General features: G+C 47.0%; 1 protein-coding gene across 1 annotated transcript in view; it reads left to right on the forward strand.

Annotated features, from left to right (window-relative positions):
• Ssu72 (Ssu72 CTD phosphatase) overlaps positions 1 to 16,613 on the forward strand; it is a 104,505-nt gene extending 87,892 nt beyond the window's left edge. Inside the window, exon 5 of the mRNA XM_075687042.1 lies at positions 15,538 to 16,613. Within this exon, the coding sequence (XP_075543157.1) occupies positions 15,538 to 15,639 (102 nt within the window). The 3' untranslated portion in view covers positions 15,640 to 16,613. The remainder of the gene's footprint in view (positions 1 to 15,537) is intronic.
• The last annotated feature ends 950 nt before the right edge of the window (positions 16,614 to 17,563 follow it).

Here is a 17,563-nt window from a genome sequence, read left to right on the forward strand (position 1 = left end):
AAACAAGAAACATTGCACTTTGGAAGTAATATGGAGCTTCCTTTTTGTAAGTGGTTTTCTCAGCGTCAGCATGGGCGTTGTGCGCATCACTCTTACTATAACGTGCCTCGGTGGTGTGTGGTGGCGGAACTTATGGAAAACAGCAACAGCGAGGACTGAGAGCCAACGGCAACATCTCCTGGATAGCTCAAACGGTGACAGCTTATGAACTGATGGATTGATGGGCGGAATGGTTAATTTTGGGGCTTTCACTATAACGACCTTTCAGAAAGAAGAATGATTTATGGATGTCCCGCTTGATTTGTTATATCGAGATTCGACTAGTTTCTTCACATGCACAGAGCTCTTCAGAGAGTAGGAATGATTGCTGTACCGCCTGAGAGTATGGCTACCTAAGTGACGTAGCCTTTTGCACTACACAAATTTTCATGTTTTATGTCTCTACTGTGCCTGTGGCGGTGAAAATGTACTGTACTTTTGCTCCAATTTTCTGTTTATTTGGACGGAGCTGATGCTTTGAAATATTCGCAAAGTACGGTATTCCCCCCCAAATTTTTTTAACTACCTTACAGGCCCATAGGGCATTTTGTAAGGGGGGGGGGTGAAAATCCCACCAGTGCATCCACAGTCAGATTAAAAATAAAGAGTACAATATGTGGTAAATAATATTTTGCACATAATAGCAGTAAAGCTATTAATGCGCAATGCGGAAATAACGAGAAGAAATATAGTACATAGTTCAAAGCACCCGATAACACAAAAAGCGCATGGCGCATGAATAAGAGCGCAATTCATCAAGCGTGTCATAGCAAAAGGGGAAACGAAATGCTTAACTTCAAAATATGAACTGAAACATGAATATGAAATATGCTAAACAATGGATTCAGTGATGTGTAATAAGTTAGTGATGGAATGTATCAGGATTAGACAGAGATGCGATGCCGTCTGGTTGATTATTTCATAATCTGATGGCTCGTGGAAGTGCTGATGAATTAAAAGCTAAAGTGTCACCATAGATCCATGTAAGACTCGTATGATTGTGCAATCTTTTGGGCATGCGAGATGGGACATGGAGGTCAAAGGAACATGATCTATTGGAGTCTACGTACATGTGAAATACTGTTAGTAGAGCGATGTCACGGCGTGCCTAAAGATTGGAGAAAAAGATCAGTTTTAATCCGAGTGATGCTTGAATGGTAGTTATAGTTTCTTGAGATGAATCCTGCGGCCCTATTTTGGATGGATTCTAAAGTGGTGACCATGTTATGATAAGGAGACCAAATGGAGGAAGCAAACTCAAGTCGTGGGCGAACAAAAGTAAGGTAGGCTAGTTTGCGAATATTAGCAGGGGAACTTCTGAGGTTACGGTGTAGGTACCCTAAAGACTTACAGGCGACGGCGCATATGGATGTGATATGAAATGACCATGAAAGATCTGATGGAACGGTTAACATCGAGATATTTGTTATGGGAGACGTGAGACAGTAAGTCATCTTGAATATGGTATGTATAACTAGAATTGTTATGTTTGCGGCTGAATGAGATGACTTTACATTTCGATATGTTATGGGTCATTAACCATGTTTTGCACCACTCTTTAATAGGATGAAGATCAGGTTGGAGTGCCAGGTGGTCATTAGCAGGTTTAATGGGACAGTAGATGATACAATCATCCGCAAAAATTTGCATGCAGGAATACATGTTCTTAGGTAAATCATTTATATAAATAAGAAATAATAATGGACCAACTACATTGCCCTGTGGCACACCGGAGGTAACTGGGGAAAGATTAGAGGACAGATTATTAACAAGTATAGACTGTTGGTGATGTGAAAGGAAGTTACGAAGCCATGATAAAGTTAACAAGTCTAGACGAAGTGATGATAATTTAGAAATCATGCGGCAGTGGAGGGGGGGGGGCAACACGGTCAAAGGCTTTGGCGAAGTCAAGAAATATACAATTGATTTGTAGGTTATTGTTCATATTAAAATGCAAGTCAGTCGTTAGTTCAAATAACTGTGTTTTGCAGGAATGATTCTTTCTAAACTCATGTTGATTAGCATAGTTTATTGTGCTCAAGATGACTGAGAATATTAGATGCAATTATATGTTCTAGCATTTTGCAGCAAATGCACGTAAGAGATATAGGACGGTAATTTTCAGCTGAGGTTCTGTTTCCAGTTTTAAATATGGGTATTACTTTAGCTATCTTCCAGTCAGGGGGCAGTATTGTAGAAGTTAAGGATTGCTGAAAAATGTGAAATTAAAAAAATGGTATTTTTTAATATTTTAGAATTAATGCGATCAATACCAACTGAAGTAGATAGCTTAAGGTTATTTATGAGGCACTTGATGCCTTCATACAAGATGTGGACGTGCTCGGCAAGGTGTGCTGCAGTGACCATAGGATGGTAAGAACTCGAATTAGCCTAGACTTGAGGAGGGAATGGAAGAAACTGGTACATAAGAAGCAGATCAATGAGTTAGCGGTAAGAGGGAAAATAGAGCAATTCCGGATCAAGCTACAGGACAGGTTTTCGGCTTTAACTCAGGAAGAGGACCTTAATGTTGAAGCAATGAACGACAATCTTGTGGGCATGATTAAGGAGTGTGCAATAGAAGTCGGTGGTAACTCCGTTAGACAGGATACCAGTAAGCTATCGCAGGAGACGAAAGATGATCAAGAAACGCCAATGTATGGAAGCCTCTAACCCTACAGCTAGAATAGAACTGGCAGAACTTTTCCAGTTAATCAACAAGCGTAAGACAGCTGACATAAGGAAGTATTGACACATGTACTTATATTTATTGGGCGACCACGTTTTGCCGCCTAACAAATGTTATCGCACAGAGCGAGACGCGCCTGCATGTATCCGAAGTTTCTGGAAAGTTATCGATGCTTCTATCCGCTGTCTGTTGTCGCCGAACCTTGTGTTATCTGATTTCATCGCGTGACGCGAATGGTGTAGAACTTTGTGGAAGGCACGCGGGTCCCAACGATTAGTCTGGAATATTCTATGACTGCTGTATAAAAGCCGACGTGCTGGACCCGCTGATCAGATTTTCGACGATCGCCGACTGTGTTCGCTGCTCTTGTCGTGCTTTAAGTGTAGCCTGTTTCTGTGGGCACAGGTTCGCCCAATAAAAGCTCGTTTTGCGTTTCACAGTATTGCTACTGTGTTCTTTGACGTCTCGACCACGTGACATCTGGTGGAGGTGCTTTTCGTCCATGTACCAGACGCCCCCGACAAGCCGTGATCAAGCCCGGATGGTAAAGAGAGCACCAATGTAGTAACGGACCATCGAGCAAGCCGTCGTCTGCAACAGCTGCCCCCGGAGCACGGACTTCTACCTGAGAAGACCAAGAAGATTGTGGCCAAGACAACCACAATGGCTGCCCCAGTGTCACCCATTGTACTTCAACAACCCAGAAATCCTCCTACCTTCCGTGGAGCTATGTCGGAGAATCCTGAAACCTGGCTCGAAACCTTCGAAAGGATCTCGACCTTCAATAACTGGACCTCTGAGGATAAGCTACGACACGTGTACTTCTCCTTGGAAGATGCCGTGAGGACTTGGTTCGAGAACCGGGAGTCCACCCTAGCAACATTGGACCTGTTCTGCAGTAACTTGCTGAGGATGTTCACGAGCGTTGTCCGAAAAGAAAGTGCCAAAGTTCTGCTGGAAACCAGACGCCAACTACCCAATGAGACCATTGCCATCTTTACAGAAGAGATGACCCATCTCTTCCAGCACGCCGACCCGGAAATGTCCGAAAAGAAAAAAGTGCGTTTCTTGATGCAAGGCGTAAAGCAAGAACTTTTCGCCGGACTAATCCGAAACACACCGAAGACCATAGCTGAATTCCTGACAGAGGCTACGACGATGAGAAAACGTTAGAAATTTGCACTAGGCAATATAACCACCAAGTGCTCACGCCTCAGTGCACCATCCAAGCGCTGGGCTCCGTTGATCTCCAAGAGACCATAAGGGCCATTGTGCGCGAAGAACTCCACAAGGTCTTGCCTTCGTCGCAGCCTCAAGTAGCCTCGATCGCTGACATCGTGAAAGATGAGGTTAAGCGATCGCTGGGAGCTCCTGAGGTGCAACCTCAATTACCGCAGCCCCAGCCAGAAGCGATGACCTACGCCGCCGTTGCACGCCGTCAAGGTCCCCCTCCACGACCGCGCCAGGGCCCTGTCACGCCGCAGTTCCGTCGTCCGCCGCCGCCGCCAGCATGACCACCCGTCGCCCAGCGCACCTATGCGAGGAAGACGGACATTTGGCGCGCCCCCGACCACCGCCCGCTCTGCTACCACTGCAGCGAAGCCGGCCACGTCTACCGACGATGCCCATAACGGGAGATGGGACTGCGAGGTTTCGCTGTCAACGCTCTGCGCCCGCAGCAAGGTGAACGCCCTCGCGATATCGCCGACTACAGTGGAACCCCGTTCATACGTTTTTCACCGGACCGAGGAAAAAAAACGTAACAGCCGGGAAAACGCAACAGTGAGGAAAGCTCCGAAAATGAATAAAAGAAGTGCAGCTTCAAATATAGAGAATTTATTTCCACAGAGTGCGTTTAGAACTTTAAAAAAAGTCTAGAATGGTTACTTGCCGTTTCTTTTGCTCGCTAGAAATCACCACACGTTTCTCAATAGCCTGGAAGGCCGCATTGCTGTCAACGTCGCTGTGAGGTGCGACGTACCTGCGGAGGAGGTCCAGAGCCGCGACGGCTTCTGCAAAGCTAAGATTTGGCAACTCCCCGGCATCGTGCGGCTCGTGCACCTCGTCGTCACCGCACCACGGCAATGGCAACGGACGAAGGAATATCCGCGGGCAATTTTGCCCTCTTTGGCGTAATCATGCTAACGTGCGAACAATTGTTTAGTATTGCTGTGCTGCACGCGCGACCGAGCAGCCCAGTTGCGCGCAGCGCGGCGTGGTTTCGCGAGAAATGTAAACAAGAGATGAGAGCTGGCCCGATAGGCGGAGCAACGCCAACTTCCGGCTTCCCTTTAGCTATAGCTTCACAAAGAGTGACGTCAGGGCCTCTCCTGAGTTTCCTTCCTCCGTGAGTCGACCCGTCCAACCAATATGAAACTCTATGCGTCCAACAAACCATGTGGTGACCGTAATCACATTGATAGTCAGAGCATTTTTCACGTATGGCCATCTATTGGCGGCCTCTCGAACTGGCGTGCGGCTTCTTGCAGCCAGTTCCATAGCCAAGCCCGGCCAAGCCCGGTCAAAACTCGTCCAAAACCAAAATGGCGGTTGGAGCGCGTTGCCTACTTTAGCCCAGGCGGGTTCGGGTTGCGATGCATCATGCGGGAACGTTTTCACAGCTACTACGTGACAGAGGGGTTCCTTATACATGCCGGAAGCTATGCCGGGACCGGATGAAAACGACGTAGCAGCCGGGAGAACGCAGCAGTGAGGAACGTAACAGCAGGGTTCTACTGTACCTCACCGCTACTCAGTGGAGCTCTCGACGACCATCGCGTTCGCCATCACCAGGCTACCTGTCGCCGCAGCGCCGAGCATACACTGGCCCAGCCCAGGGGCCGATCCGTGAGTCCATATCCGGAAAACTAAAAGCAGCAACTGATGGAGGTGCGGTTGCTGTTCGTCGAACTGACAAAGATCCTCCGCCGCCTACGAAGACTACGAAGAGACTGCCTCGACGACATAACGACGCCACCGTCCCGACGAAGACTGGAAGCAAAGAATACGCCGACGAAAGACCACCTGACGACGCCACATATCAGCCACAGGTCAGCGCGACGCAGCCGTGATCCGACGCCAAGGCCTAACTGTAACGCAAGACAAAGAACCACCCATCTCGACATGCTGCTCGACGGCCACGCAGTCACCGCCTTAGTAGACACAGGAGCCGATTACTCCGTCATGAGTGGACCCATCGCAGCCCATTTGAAGAAAGTTAAAAACTGCATGGGAAGGCCCGTTAATTCGGACCGCTGGAGGACACCTCATCACGCCGACTGGAATCTGCACGGCAAGAATCACCATTCATGACCGGACTTACCCTGCCACCTTTGTTATCCTGCAACAGTGTTCATGAGATGTCATTCTCGGCATGGACTTCCTGAACCAACACGGCGCAATCATCAACCTGAAGTCTAAGTCAATAATACTGTCAGAAGATCAAGCGATACCGCCGGAAAGCCCTTGTTGTCACCACGCCTTGAGTGTGCTCGAAGATCAAGTGAGCATACCGCCTCGCTCCAGCATTGTTATCTCGGTCGGCACCAAAACGCCCACTGACGTAGAAGGCGTCAACGAAGGCGACCAACGTCTACTGCTCGACCGTGAAATTTGCATCGCAAGAGGGATCGCTCGACTGCACGGAGGAAACACGAAAGTGTTAGTGACAAACTTCAGCCAGGAGTTCAAGCACATCAACAAGGGCACGACGATCGCATACATCGAGGAAATTCTGGAAACCAGCAATGCGTTTGTCCTCTCGGATTCTGTCGCATCTACCCCAACGACCGTAGTTCCCGAGCCAGACTTCGACATAAATCCAAGTCTCCCCGTGATTAAGCGGCAGCAGCTCAGAAGTCTGCTTTGACGATACAAAGACTGCTTTTCGACGTCATCGAGGATTCGACAAACACCAGGCGCAAAGCTTCGCATAATAATCGAAGAGTGCGCTCGACCACTCCGCCAGAGCCCATACCGAGTTTCGACACGAGAACGCGAAGCTATAAGACAACAAGTCGACGAAATGCTGCGCAACGACATCATCCAGCCGTCGAAAAGCCCGGGGCGTCTCCAGTTGTTTTAGTGAAGAAAAAGGACGGAACCCTATGTTTCTGCGTCGATTATCGTCGACTGAACAAAATCACGAAGACGTATACCCCCTCCCACGGATAGACGACGCATTGGATCGGCTCTGCAATGCTAAATACCTCTCATCGATGGACCTCAAGTCTGGCTACTGGCAAATAGAAGTCGACGAAAGGGATCGCGAAAAGACCGCCTTCATCACGCCAGACGGCCTCTATGAGTTCAAGGTTATGCCATTTGGACTGTGCTCGGCGCCTGCAGCGTTTCAGCGCGTCATGGACACGGTTTTAGCAGGATTGAAGTGGCAGACCTGTCTTGTTTATTTGGATGACGTCATCGTCTTCGCCGGAAATTTCGACGACCACCTTAAGTGGCTTGCGACAGTATTAGAGGCAATCAAGTCATCAGGGCTCACTCTGAAGCCGGAAAAGTGTCGCTTCGCTTACGATGAGCTTCTATTCCTAGGCCACGTCATCAGCAAATCTGGGGTATGCCCCGACCCGCAGAAGACAGCTGCCATCGCAAAGTTCCCGCAGCCAATCGACAAGAAGGTAGTGCGCAGGTTCCTTGGCATATTAGCCTACTATAGGCGCTTTGTCAAGGACTTTTCACGCATCGCGAAGCCGCTAACACATCTGACGAAATGAGATGTCGAGTTGAAGTGGGAAATGCCGCAGGCCAACGCATTTCAAGAACTCAAACGATGCATGCAGTCGCCGCCGGTACTTGCACACTTCGACGAGGACCCCGATACTGAAATCCACACTGACGCCAGTAGCCTAGGCCTCGGTGCCGTCCTATTCCAGAGGAAAGACGGACTTGAACGGGTTATATCTTATGCTAGTTGGTCGCTGTCAAAAGTGGAAAGCAATTACTCTACGACTGAAAAGGAATGCCTCGCCATCATTTGGGCTACAGCTAAATTCCGCCCTTACCTCTATGGCAGGCCAATGTCGTCAGCGACCATCACGCTTTGTGTTCACTAGCTAACTTAAAGGACCCTTCAGGACGGCTGGCGCGGTGGAGCCTCAGACTACAAGAATATGACGCCACCGTAATATACAAGTCCGGAAGAAAACACTCTGACGCCGACTGCTTATCACGTGCCCCCATCGATCGCCCGCCGCAAGACGACGAGGACAACGCCTCCTTCACTTCACTAAACAGCAGTAAGCAGACCCGTAGCTAAAAGGCCTCGTCGAGTATTTGGAAGGGAACACCGACGTTGTCCCTAGGGCATTTAAGCGCGGGTTGTCTTCGTTCACGCTACAAAACAGCCTGCTTGTGAAGAACTTCTCACCAGTCCGCACTGCGTCCAGAAGTACTGCACGCCTTACACGACGATCCAACCGCCAGGCACCTCGGATTCTCCCGAACGCTGTCGAGGATACAGGAAAGGAATTACTGGCCCCGTCTGACTGCCGACGTCGCTCGTTATGTCAAGACATGCCAAGACTGTCAACGACGCAAGACACCACCGACAAGGCCAGCAGGGTTACTACAGCCGATCGAACCTCCTCGTCGACCATTGGGATGGATTTGTTGGGGCCGTTTCCGACGTCAACATCCGGGAATACATGGATTGTCGTGGCGAAGGACTATCTCTACCGCTTCGCTGCAACTAAAGCTTCACCAAAAGGCAGCGCAGCCGAAGTTGCGAAATTTTTCGTCGAGAACATCCTGCTGTGACATGGCGCCCCAAAAGTCCTCATCACCGACAGAGGAACGGCTTTTACAGCAGAGCTCACCCAAGCCGTTCTGCAATATAGCCAGACAAGCCACAGGACGACAACTGCCTACCATGCGCAAACTAATGGTCTCACGGAGCGCCTGAACAAGACCCTCGCCGACATGCTAGCAATGTACGTCTACGTTGAGCACAAGACATGGGACGCGGTCCTGCCGTATGTAACCTTCGCTTACAACACGGCTGTGCAAGAAACAACACAAATCACGCCGTTCAAGTTGGTTTACGGCAAGAACCCGACGACGACACTCGATGCCATGCTGCCGCACGTCACTGTCGAGGAGAATCTTGACGTCGCTACCCATCTCCAGCGCGCCGAAGAAGCCCGACAGCTCGCCCACCTACAGATCAAGAACCAGCAGCGTAATGACAGCCGACACTACAACCTCCGACGACGCTTCGTCGAGTACCAACCCGGTGACCCCAATATGTCGACGAGGACTCAGTGAGAAACTATTGCGACTTTATTTCAGACCCTACAAGATCATCCGACGTGTTGGCGAACTGTACTATGAGGTCGTGCCAGACGGAATTTCGCAGTCACAGCAGCGCCGGGCACGATCTGAAGTGGTCCATGTAGTGCGTCTGAAGCCCTTTTACGCACGCTGACGAACTTCCTTATTTTTGGTTTCTTTGCTACGAGTGCTTTTCTTTATTACTTTCGTTTGTTTGCAGCATCGGGTCGATGCTATTTAAGAGGGGGGTATTGACACATGTACTTATATTTATCGGGCGACCACGTTTCGCCGCCTAACAAATGTTATCGCACAGCGCGGGACGCGCCTGCATGTATCGGAAGTTTCTGGAAAGTTATTGATGCTTCTATCCGCTGTCTGTTGTCTCCGATCCTTGTGTTATCTGATTTCATCGCGTGACGCGAATGGTGTAGAACTTTGGGGAAGGCATGCGGGTCCCAACGATTAGTCTGGAATATTCGATGACTGCTGTATAAAAGCCGACGTACTGAACCCGCTGATCAGATTTTCGACGATCGCCAACTGTGTTCGCCGCTCTCGTTGTGCTTTAAGTGTAGCCTGTTTCTGTGGGCACAGGTTCGCCCAATAAAAGCTAGTTTTGCCTTTCACAGTATTGCTACTGTGTTCTTTGACGTCACGACCACGTGGCAGTATAATATGGAGAGAGTTGAACATGCTCTCAGGAACGGAGGAAGCCTAAAAGCAGTGAAGAAAAAAACCAGGAATAGGCAAGAATCAGATGTATGCGTTAAGAGACAAAGCCGGCAATGTCATTACTAATATGGATGAGATAGTTCAAGTGGCTCAGCAATTCTATAGATTTATACAGTACCAGTGATACCCATGACGCTAATGGAAGAGAGAATAGTCTAGAGGAATTTGAGATCCTACAAGTAACGCCGGAAGAAGTAAAGAAAGCCTTGGGAGCTATGCAAAGGGCGAAGGCAGCTGGGGAGGATCAGGTAACAGCAGATTTGCTTGAGGATTGTGGGCAGATCCTTCTGGAAAAAATGGCCACCCTGTATATGCAATGCCTCATGACCACGAGCGAACCGTAATCTTGGAAGAACACCAACATAATCCTAATCCATAAGAAAGCGGATGCCAAAGACTTGAAAAATTATAGACTGATCAGCTTACTGTCTGTTGCCTACAAAGTATTTACTAAGGCAATCTCAAATAGAATCAGGAACACTTAGACTTCTGTCAACCAAAGGAGCAGGCAGGATTTTGTAAAGGCTACTCAACAATAGACCATATTCACACTATCAATCAGGGAATAGAGAAATGTGCGGAATATAACCAACCCTTATATGTAGCTTTTATTGATTACGAGAAAGCGTACAATTCAGTTAAAACCTCAGCAGTCATGGAGGCATTACGGAATCAGGGTGTAGACGAGCCGTATGTAAAATACTGAAAAATATCTATAGCAGCTCCACAGCCACCGTAGTCCTCCATAAAGAAAGCAACAAAATACCAATAAAGAAAGGCGTCAGGCAGGGAGATACGATCTCTCCAATGCTATTCACAGAGTGTTCAAAGGAGGTATTCAGACACCTGGATTGGGAAGAATTGGGGATAAAAGTAAATGGTGAATACCTTAGTAACTTGCGATTCGCTAATGACATTGCCTTGCGTAGTAACTCAGGGGACCAATTGCAATGCATGCTCACTGACCTGTAGAGGCAAAGCAGAAGGGTGGGTCGAAAAATTAATCTGCAGGAGACTAAAGCAATGTTTAACAGTCTCGGAAGAGAACAGCAGTTTACGATAGGTAGCGAGGCACTGAAAGTGGTAAGGGAATACATCTACTTAGGGCAGGTAGTGACCGCGGATCCGAATCATGAGACTGAAATAACAGAAGAATAAGAATGGGCTGGGGTGCATTTGGCAGGCATTCTCAGATCATGAACAGCAGGTTGCCGTTATCCCTCAAGAGAAAAGTATATAATAGCTGTGTCTTACCAGTACTCACCTACGGGGCAGAAACCTGGAGGCTTACAAAAAGGGTACTACCTAAATTGAGGACGACGCAACAAGCTATGGAAAGAAGAATGATGGGCGTAATGTTAAGAAATAAGAAAAGAGCAGATTGGGTGAGGGAACAAACGTGAGTTAATGACATCTTAGTTGAAATCAAGAAAAATAAATGGGCATGGGCAGGACATGTAATGGGGAGGAAAGATAACCTATGGTCATTAAGGGTTACGGGATGGATTCAAAGAGAAGGGAAGCGTAGCAGGGGGCGGCAGAAACTTAGGTGTGCGGATGAGATTAAGAAATTTGCCGGGACGACATGGCCACAATTAATACAATACCGGGGTAGTTGGAGAAGTATGGGAGAGGCCTTTGCCCTGCAGTGGGCGTAACCAGGCTGATGATGATGATTTCAAGTCGTAAGTGACCACCATTCTCTCTGTTGGTTGACCAACATGAAAGATCCATCTGCACGTTTGGCACACTGGAGCCTTCGGATTCAAGAGTACGACATGACAGTGGTCTATAATTAAAACTTCTTTCTGGGCGAGTTGGTGCATACTTGACTTAAACATTGTAACAGCACAAACACATGCATCCACAAATAACAAGGACGAGACACAAGCGCTGACTGTCAACTAAATTTTATTCACAGAAGACGGATACCTTATATAAGGGGAAAGGCAGAAGTGAAGAGGGAAAAGAGTGATGCACTCGGGGAAAAAATCGGGCAGGCAGCACTTGGACGCTAACTGCCTTTCCAGATCGCCGATGGAGTCGTCGGGCGGAGACGATGACGAATCCGCAGGTTTTAGGAGTTGTTGATGCGGCAGCAAGAGGACCAGGAGCTCACTTCACTAATTGATTTCTTAGAAGGCCGCACTACAAACAAGCCCGGATTGTTCTCAAGGGCCCTGTCATCATTCTGCATATGCAACAGTGTTTTTAATAGGAGGAACTTCTCTTCAACAGGGAAGAGATATCTCCTAGTCGTCCCTAAAACTCTCCGCAATGAAATCTTGCAGGCCTGTCATGATGAAGCTACCTCGGGCCACCTAGGCTGCACAAGAACATTAGCACGGATCAAAGAGAAGTGCTACTGGCCACGACTCGCAGGACAGGTAAAGCACTACGTTCGAATGAGCCTTGACTGTCAGTGACGAAAAGTGCCACCTACGAAACCTGCCGGACTATTACATCCCATTCCAATGCCGGAAACGGCGTTTGCACAAATTAGGATGGACCTTTTGGGCCCATTCCGAATATCTGCTGCCAGACATAAGTGGATCATAGTTGTGACAGACTACCTCACGCGATATGCAGAAACCAAGGCACTTCCGAGGAGCACAGCAGCCGAAGCCGCCCAGTTCTTCATCGAAAATGTCGTCCTGAGGCACGGTGCTCCAGCAGTCATTGTACCTGACAGGGTAACCGCGTTTGCGGCTGAACTTTTGCGAACTGTACTCACGCTCAGTGGCACGGCACACAGAAGGACGACAGCCTATCACCCGCAAATCAATGGACTTACGGAGCGCCTCAAGACTCGCGCAGACATGCTGTGCATGTATGTCGATGTGGAACGTAAGAACCGGGACCAAATATTACCCTACATAATGTTTGCTTATAATACGGCTCAGCAAGAAACAACAAGAATGATGCCATTCAGTCTCCTCCACGTTCGAGAAGTGACTACAATGCTGGACAGCCTATCACTATGCTATGCTTCACTATGCTATCACTATGCTATGCTTCCTCATGATTCCAGCGATTCTGAGACTTGACGCCGCAGATTTTACAGAGCGCGTCAAAGAAGCAAGACAGCTCGCGTGCGTTCGCATAACTAGTCAGCAAGATCGTGATGCCCGACGTTACAATCAACACCACCGATGTGTCATCTACCAGCCCGGCCAATGAGTCTGGACTTGAGCTCCAGTACGCCGCCGAGGCCTTGCAGAGAAACTTCTACGCTGATACTTTGGACCATACAAGGTTCTATGACGCCTGAACAATGTCAACTATGAAGTCGTTCCTGACAGCCGATCCTGCCTGAGACTGTGCATGTGGTGCTCATGAAACCTTAATTTTCTGAATGACATGGACACTCTCTGGTTTGCTGGACACCGAGTGCTACCCGCCGAGCATCGGGATGATGCTCCTTCTGGAGGAGGGCAAATGGCACAACGCTGTCTGTGCCCAACCACACTGAGGACGAAGACATTGACCTCGAGTCGAGTGTGCAAGCGAGGTGCTAGAAAAGAAGCTTGAACTGAGCAATTGTTCTAATTGTTTCGATTAAATACCGCTCTCCACTCTTGTCTCAAGTGAGCCATGACAGTGTATTCCTTATGTGCTGATTTTGACAAAGAACATTTTGGGTTTACTTCATTGTGCTTAATAATTTGTAGAGGGGGGCAAATATTCAGAATTTCTGGTACCTCCACTCCACCGGGTTGAGCACAATGCCACACATGGACTGAAGAAGACACTATCATTTACAAGAATTACAATGGGGTGTCAGTGAAGCACAGTGATCACTTTTATCTAGGGATAGCGCTGCCATGCACTTTCTCAAGTTGAGGTGAAGTGTTCAGTGAAGGAACATTTTTGAATCAACTCGACCTCAGCGCTTATCGAAGTGCTGAGGTCGAGTTTGCCAGGGCGAACGGGTGCAGAACGATGTATGCCTGACCTGAACTATGATTCCATGTCATCACCTTGTCACATCTTTTTATATCTCCCCCCCCCCCCCCATCGCGTCATATCTTTTTGTATATAAGCGCATTCTTTAACAGTATTAAACAGTTGGTAGTTTGCGCTACGTCCGTCCACGTCCCGTCCTTCACTTAATATTATCTGTGTAAAACTGAGCGGGATATAACCATAAATTCTCACAATGCTTTGCATTTCGCAGATGTCAAATACTATCGAGTCTGTCAAATTTTTTAGTTACTTCGGATTGTATGTTCTCACGGTTAGTATGTGTTATTTTACCTTTCAGAACATATGAATGAGGTTCTACTGTGTTTGAAACTAACCAAAGATTTTGCAAGAACTGGCTTTTAAAGTCTGGTTACTGTTCTCTGTAGTAATCGGAAAGACTGAAATAATCAGAAGAATAAGAATGGGCTGCGGTGCTTTGGCAGGCATTCTCAGATCATGAACAGCAGGTTGCCATTATCCCTTAAGAGGAAAGTGTATAACAGCTGTGTCTTACCAGTACTCACATTCGGGGCAGAAACCTGGAGGCTTACGAAAAGGGTTCTACTCAAACTGAGGACGACGCAACGAGCTATGGAAAGAAGAATGATGGGTGTAACGTTAAGGGATAAGAAAAGAGCAGATTGGGTGAGGGAACAAACGCAAGTTAATGACATCTTAGTTGAAATCAAGAAAAAGAAATGGGGCATGGGCGGGACATGTAATGAGGAGGGAAGATAACAGATTGTCATTAAGGGTTACGGACTGGATTCCAAAGGAAGGGTAGCGTAGCAGGGGGTGGCAGAAAGTTAGGTGGGCAGATGAGATTATGAAGTTTGCAGGGACAACATGGCCACAATTAGTATATGACTGGGGTAGTTGGAGAAGTATGGGAGAGGCCTTTGCCCTGCAGTGGGCTTAACCAGGCTGATGATGATGATGACTGTTCTCTGTATGCTAAACAAACTATTGCAAATTATAAGAACTGAAACTGCAAAAGTTTTCGAAGCAATGCAGAAACAAAAAGGGTAATGCAAGCTTCGTTTCCGGTTTCATAGCAGAGATCTACAAGACAACCTGTGATTTTGCCTTGTGGTCTGTCGTTTAGTGTTTCTGGCAGTCTAGTCAGTAGCAGTTTTATCTTTTATGCTACAACCAGTGATGTTTTTCTTGCAACGGTCCGTCTATATGTGCGTACAGCACACAAGTCCTTCAGGATCATTTTATTTTTTCTCCAACTTGTCACATTTTTTTGGCAGCAACTTATTTAGTGTTTTTAGATGTCTGGTCATACAGCATTCATTCATTTTTGGAAAACTTGTTTGCAATCTTCCTCCACAGATGTTGAGAGGCTATTTGTGCAGTTTTATTAATGACAATTTGTGATTGTATGTTTAAAATTGATTTTAATTGTCCCTGACAGTTAGCTGTTTTTTTCACTGGTCATTATTTTAATACCTAATTAACCAAAATAAATATTCCTGCTGTACACATATGCATCTGCATTTGAGTATTCAATATTCTATTCAATATTTCATATTCATATTTAATTCGAATTTGAAATGGTTGATATTTGCCCAGCTCTAATAATTGATTAACTATCTCTGTTCATTATATTGTTACAAAGGGTCACTACCAGTGGAAAATGTGAGAAGCAAGAGAAGAGAAAGAAGAGGTCAACGTTGCTCCTACAATTGTGACCCTTTATAACAATATATTGGTGTATGACCATTCAATTTGTTGTTACAAAATCTCAAATATTCACACATTTGCACTCAAAGCCAAGTTCTGTCGGTGTCCCTGATTCTTCTTGCCTGTTGCAGATGAGTGATTCTGAGGATCTGGACAATGACATCGACGAACTGATCCAGGAGTTTGAAGCTAAGGCGCAGAGACCCATCCTGCACACTGTCCAGTTCTACTGAGCCAGCCCTGCACAAGACTCACTTTAAACAACCATTCTGACACTGCAGTGGCCTAGTGTGCCAGCTTGCAGCAAGGGTTTCTAGCTTGTGCACTGCAAAAGCGGTGCACAAGTGGGAGGTGTCAGTGAAAGGAACGCTCAGACTGTCCAGTTCACCTGGTGGCGTTTTGTGTCATCCTATGATGAGGGTGTCCAAGGAGGAGTGCACAACACACGCACTTTAAAACAACCCATAACTGTGTTTTTGTTACTGTATTAGAAAACATATCGTTTATATTTGTGTGCACACTACGTATGCTGATTTAAGAAAAAAAAGAGAGAATTTGCCCTTTCTGGCAGATTTGTGTTTGTTTGTTTGTAAATGCTTGGCTGCAGCAAATACTGTGGAACCTAAACCCTGTTGCATGGTGTTGCATGCAGTAATCCCAAGTTTTTGCAGAGCTCGTGATTAGCAGGGTTAGTCATAACAGCACGGCATTTCAGAGATGCAGAAACAAGGCACTACAGCTCGTCCGAGAATATGTGGAGGAACATGTGTGTTACTACTACATGAAGGCTAGCACATATAAGGTGTAACCCATCAGGAAAGCACATCTGTGTTGCTTGCACTAGGACACACACAGCTGGATTCCAAGAACTTGAGCTTTTTTCAGAGTGAACAAAGTCATGCGGGTCAAAGTTGGTGGATGTGTTTTTTGTGCCCTTTGCTTTCTTTCCTACTTCCTCCAGAAACGTCACAAAAAAAACAACAGAGGTGTGTGTTGGTCATATGCTAGTTTCCTTTGGTTGAAATTTAACATGTGAAGCAAAGAGCCCCATAAGTCACAAAGGCAGATGTTTCTAATTGTGAACTGTAACAAAACCTGTTAATAAAAAGTCATTGGCTACATTGGGTGCCTGAGACACCTACTCTGCTACGGTGCCCTGTAATTATATCTGTTGTAACAAAACCTGTTAATAAAAAGTCATTGGCTACATTGGGTGCCTGAGACACCTACCCTGCTAAGGTGCCCAGTGATTATATCTGGTGTTCGGCACTGAAGCAGGAACAATGGCACAGGAAGATGATTGATGTTCTCTTCACATCTCCACTTAGTGCACATGGGTGAGTAAGCCATTGCTAGGTGACAGCTGAGCTAATTAGCGTAGGCTACTCCGACTCGCAGCCAACACAACAGTGTTGCATCCCGTAGTGAAAGGTTTGGTGGTAACTGCAGTTGCAATCACGGATCAAGGCTGTATAGGCGATGGTTGCAGTAGTGCGGGATACTGCTATGACTCAACATGATAGTGCACGTGAGATGGCAAAGTTCTCTTACAGCATTCATTTTTTATAAGAATAAGAGGAGCAACATCACCTCTGTGTGGGCCCATTGGACAGCATCAGTGGCGAGGTGGCTACCAACGTTGCCAAAAGGTCCCGGCAACCACTGAAAGATTATATTGTGTCCACTATCAGCGGTGCAATAATAAATTTGATTGTTTTAGGACACCAAATGGTTGCGATTTCCACGTCCTAAACTTCACATGCTTTTTTAATGGCTGCCCTAGAGTCGCAGAATATTGCCCATTTGCAAGGTGGTTCTTTTTCAATATATTCCACAGTGGCGCAAAGAGCAGCGAGTTCAGAGCCCATAGATGTCATGAGGTGAGGTACAAAGTCTTAATGATGACCCCTTGAGACAGGATAACCAAGGCACCCATTCAATTTCTTGAGACCAAACTGTCCGTGGAAGCATGCATGCAGTTGAGGTAAGAAATATGTAAAAGGTCCAATGTGATCTGTGTGTGAGCTGCAGATGTCATACTAGCCTTCATACAAGGCACACAGGAGGCTTTTTTTCAGGCATTGCAAAGATGGCACTCTTGTTGGGGGAGAGTATCTCAATGTCTTAGAGTGCTGGTTAGCTGCAACTGCTCTGGAA

The sequence above is a fragment of the Dermacentor variabilis genome, chromosome 3 (assembly GCF_050947875.1).
Source record: "Dermacentor variabilis isolate Ectoservices chromosome 3, ASM5094787v1, whole genome shotgun sequence".
Lineage (NCBI taxonomy): Eukaryota > Metazoa > Arthropoda > Arachnida > Ixodida > Ixodidae > Dermacentor > Dermacentor variabilis.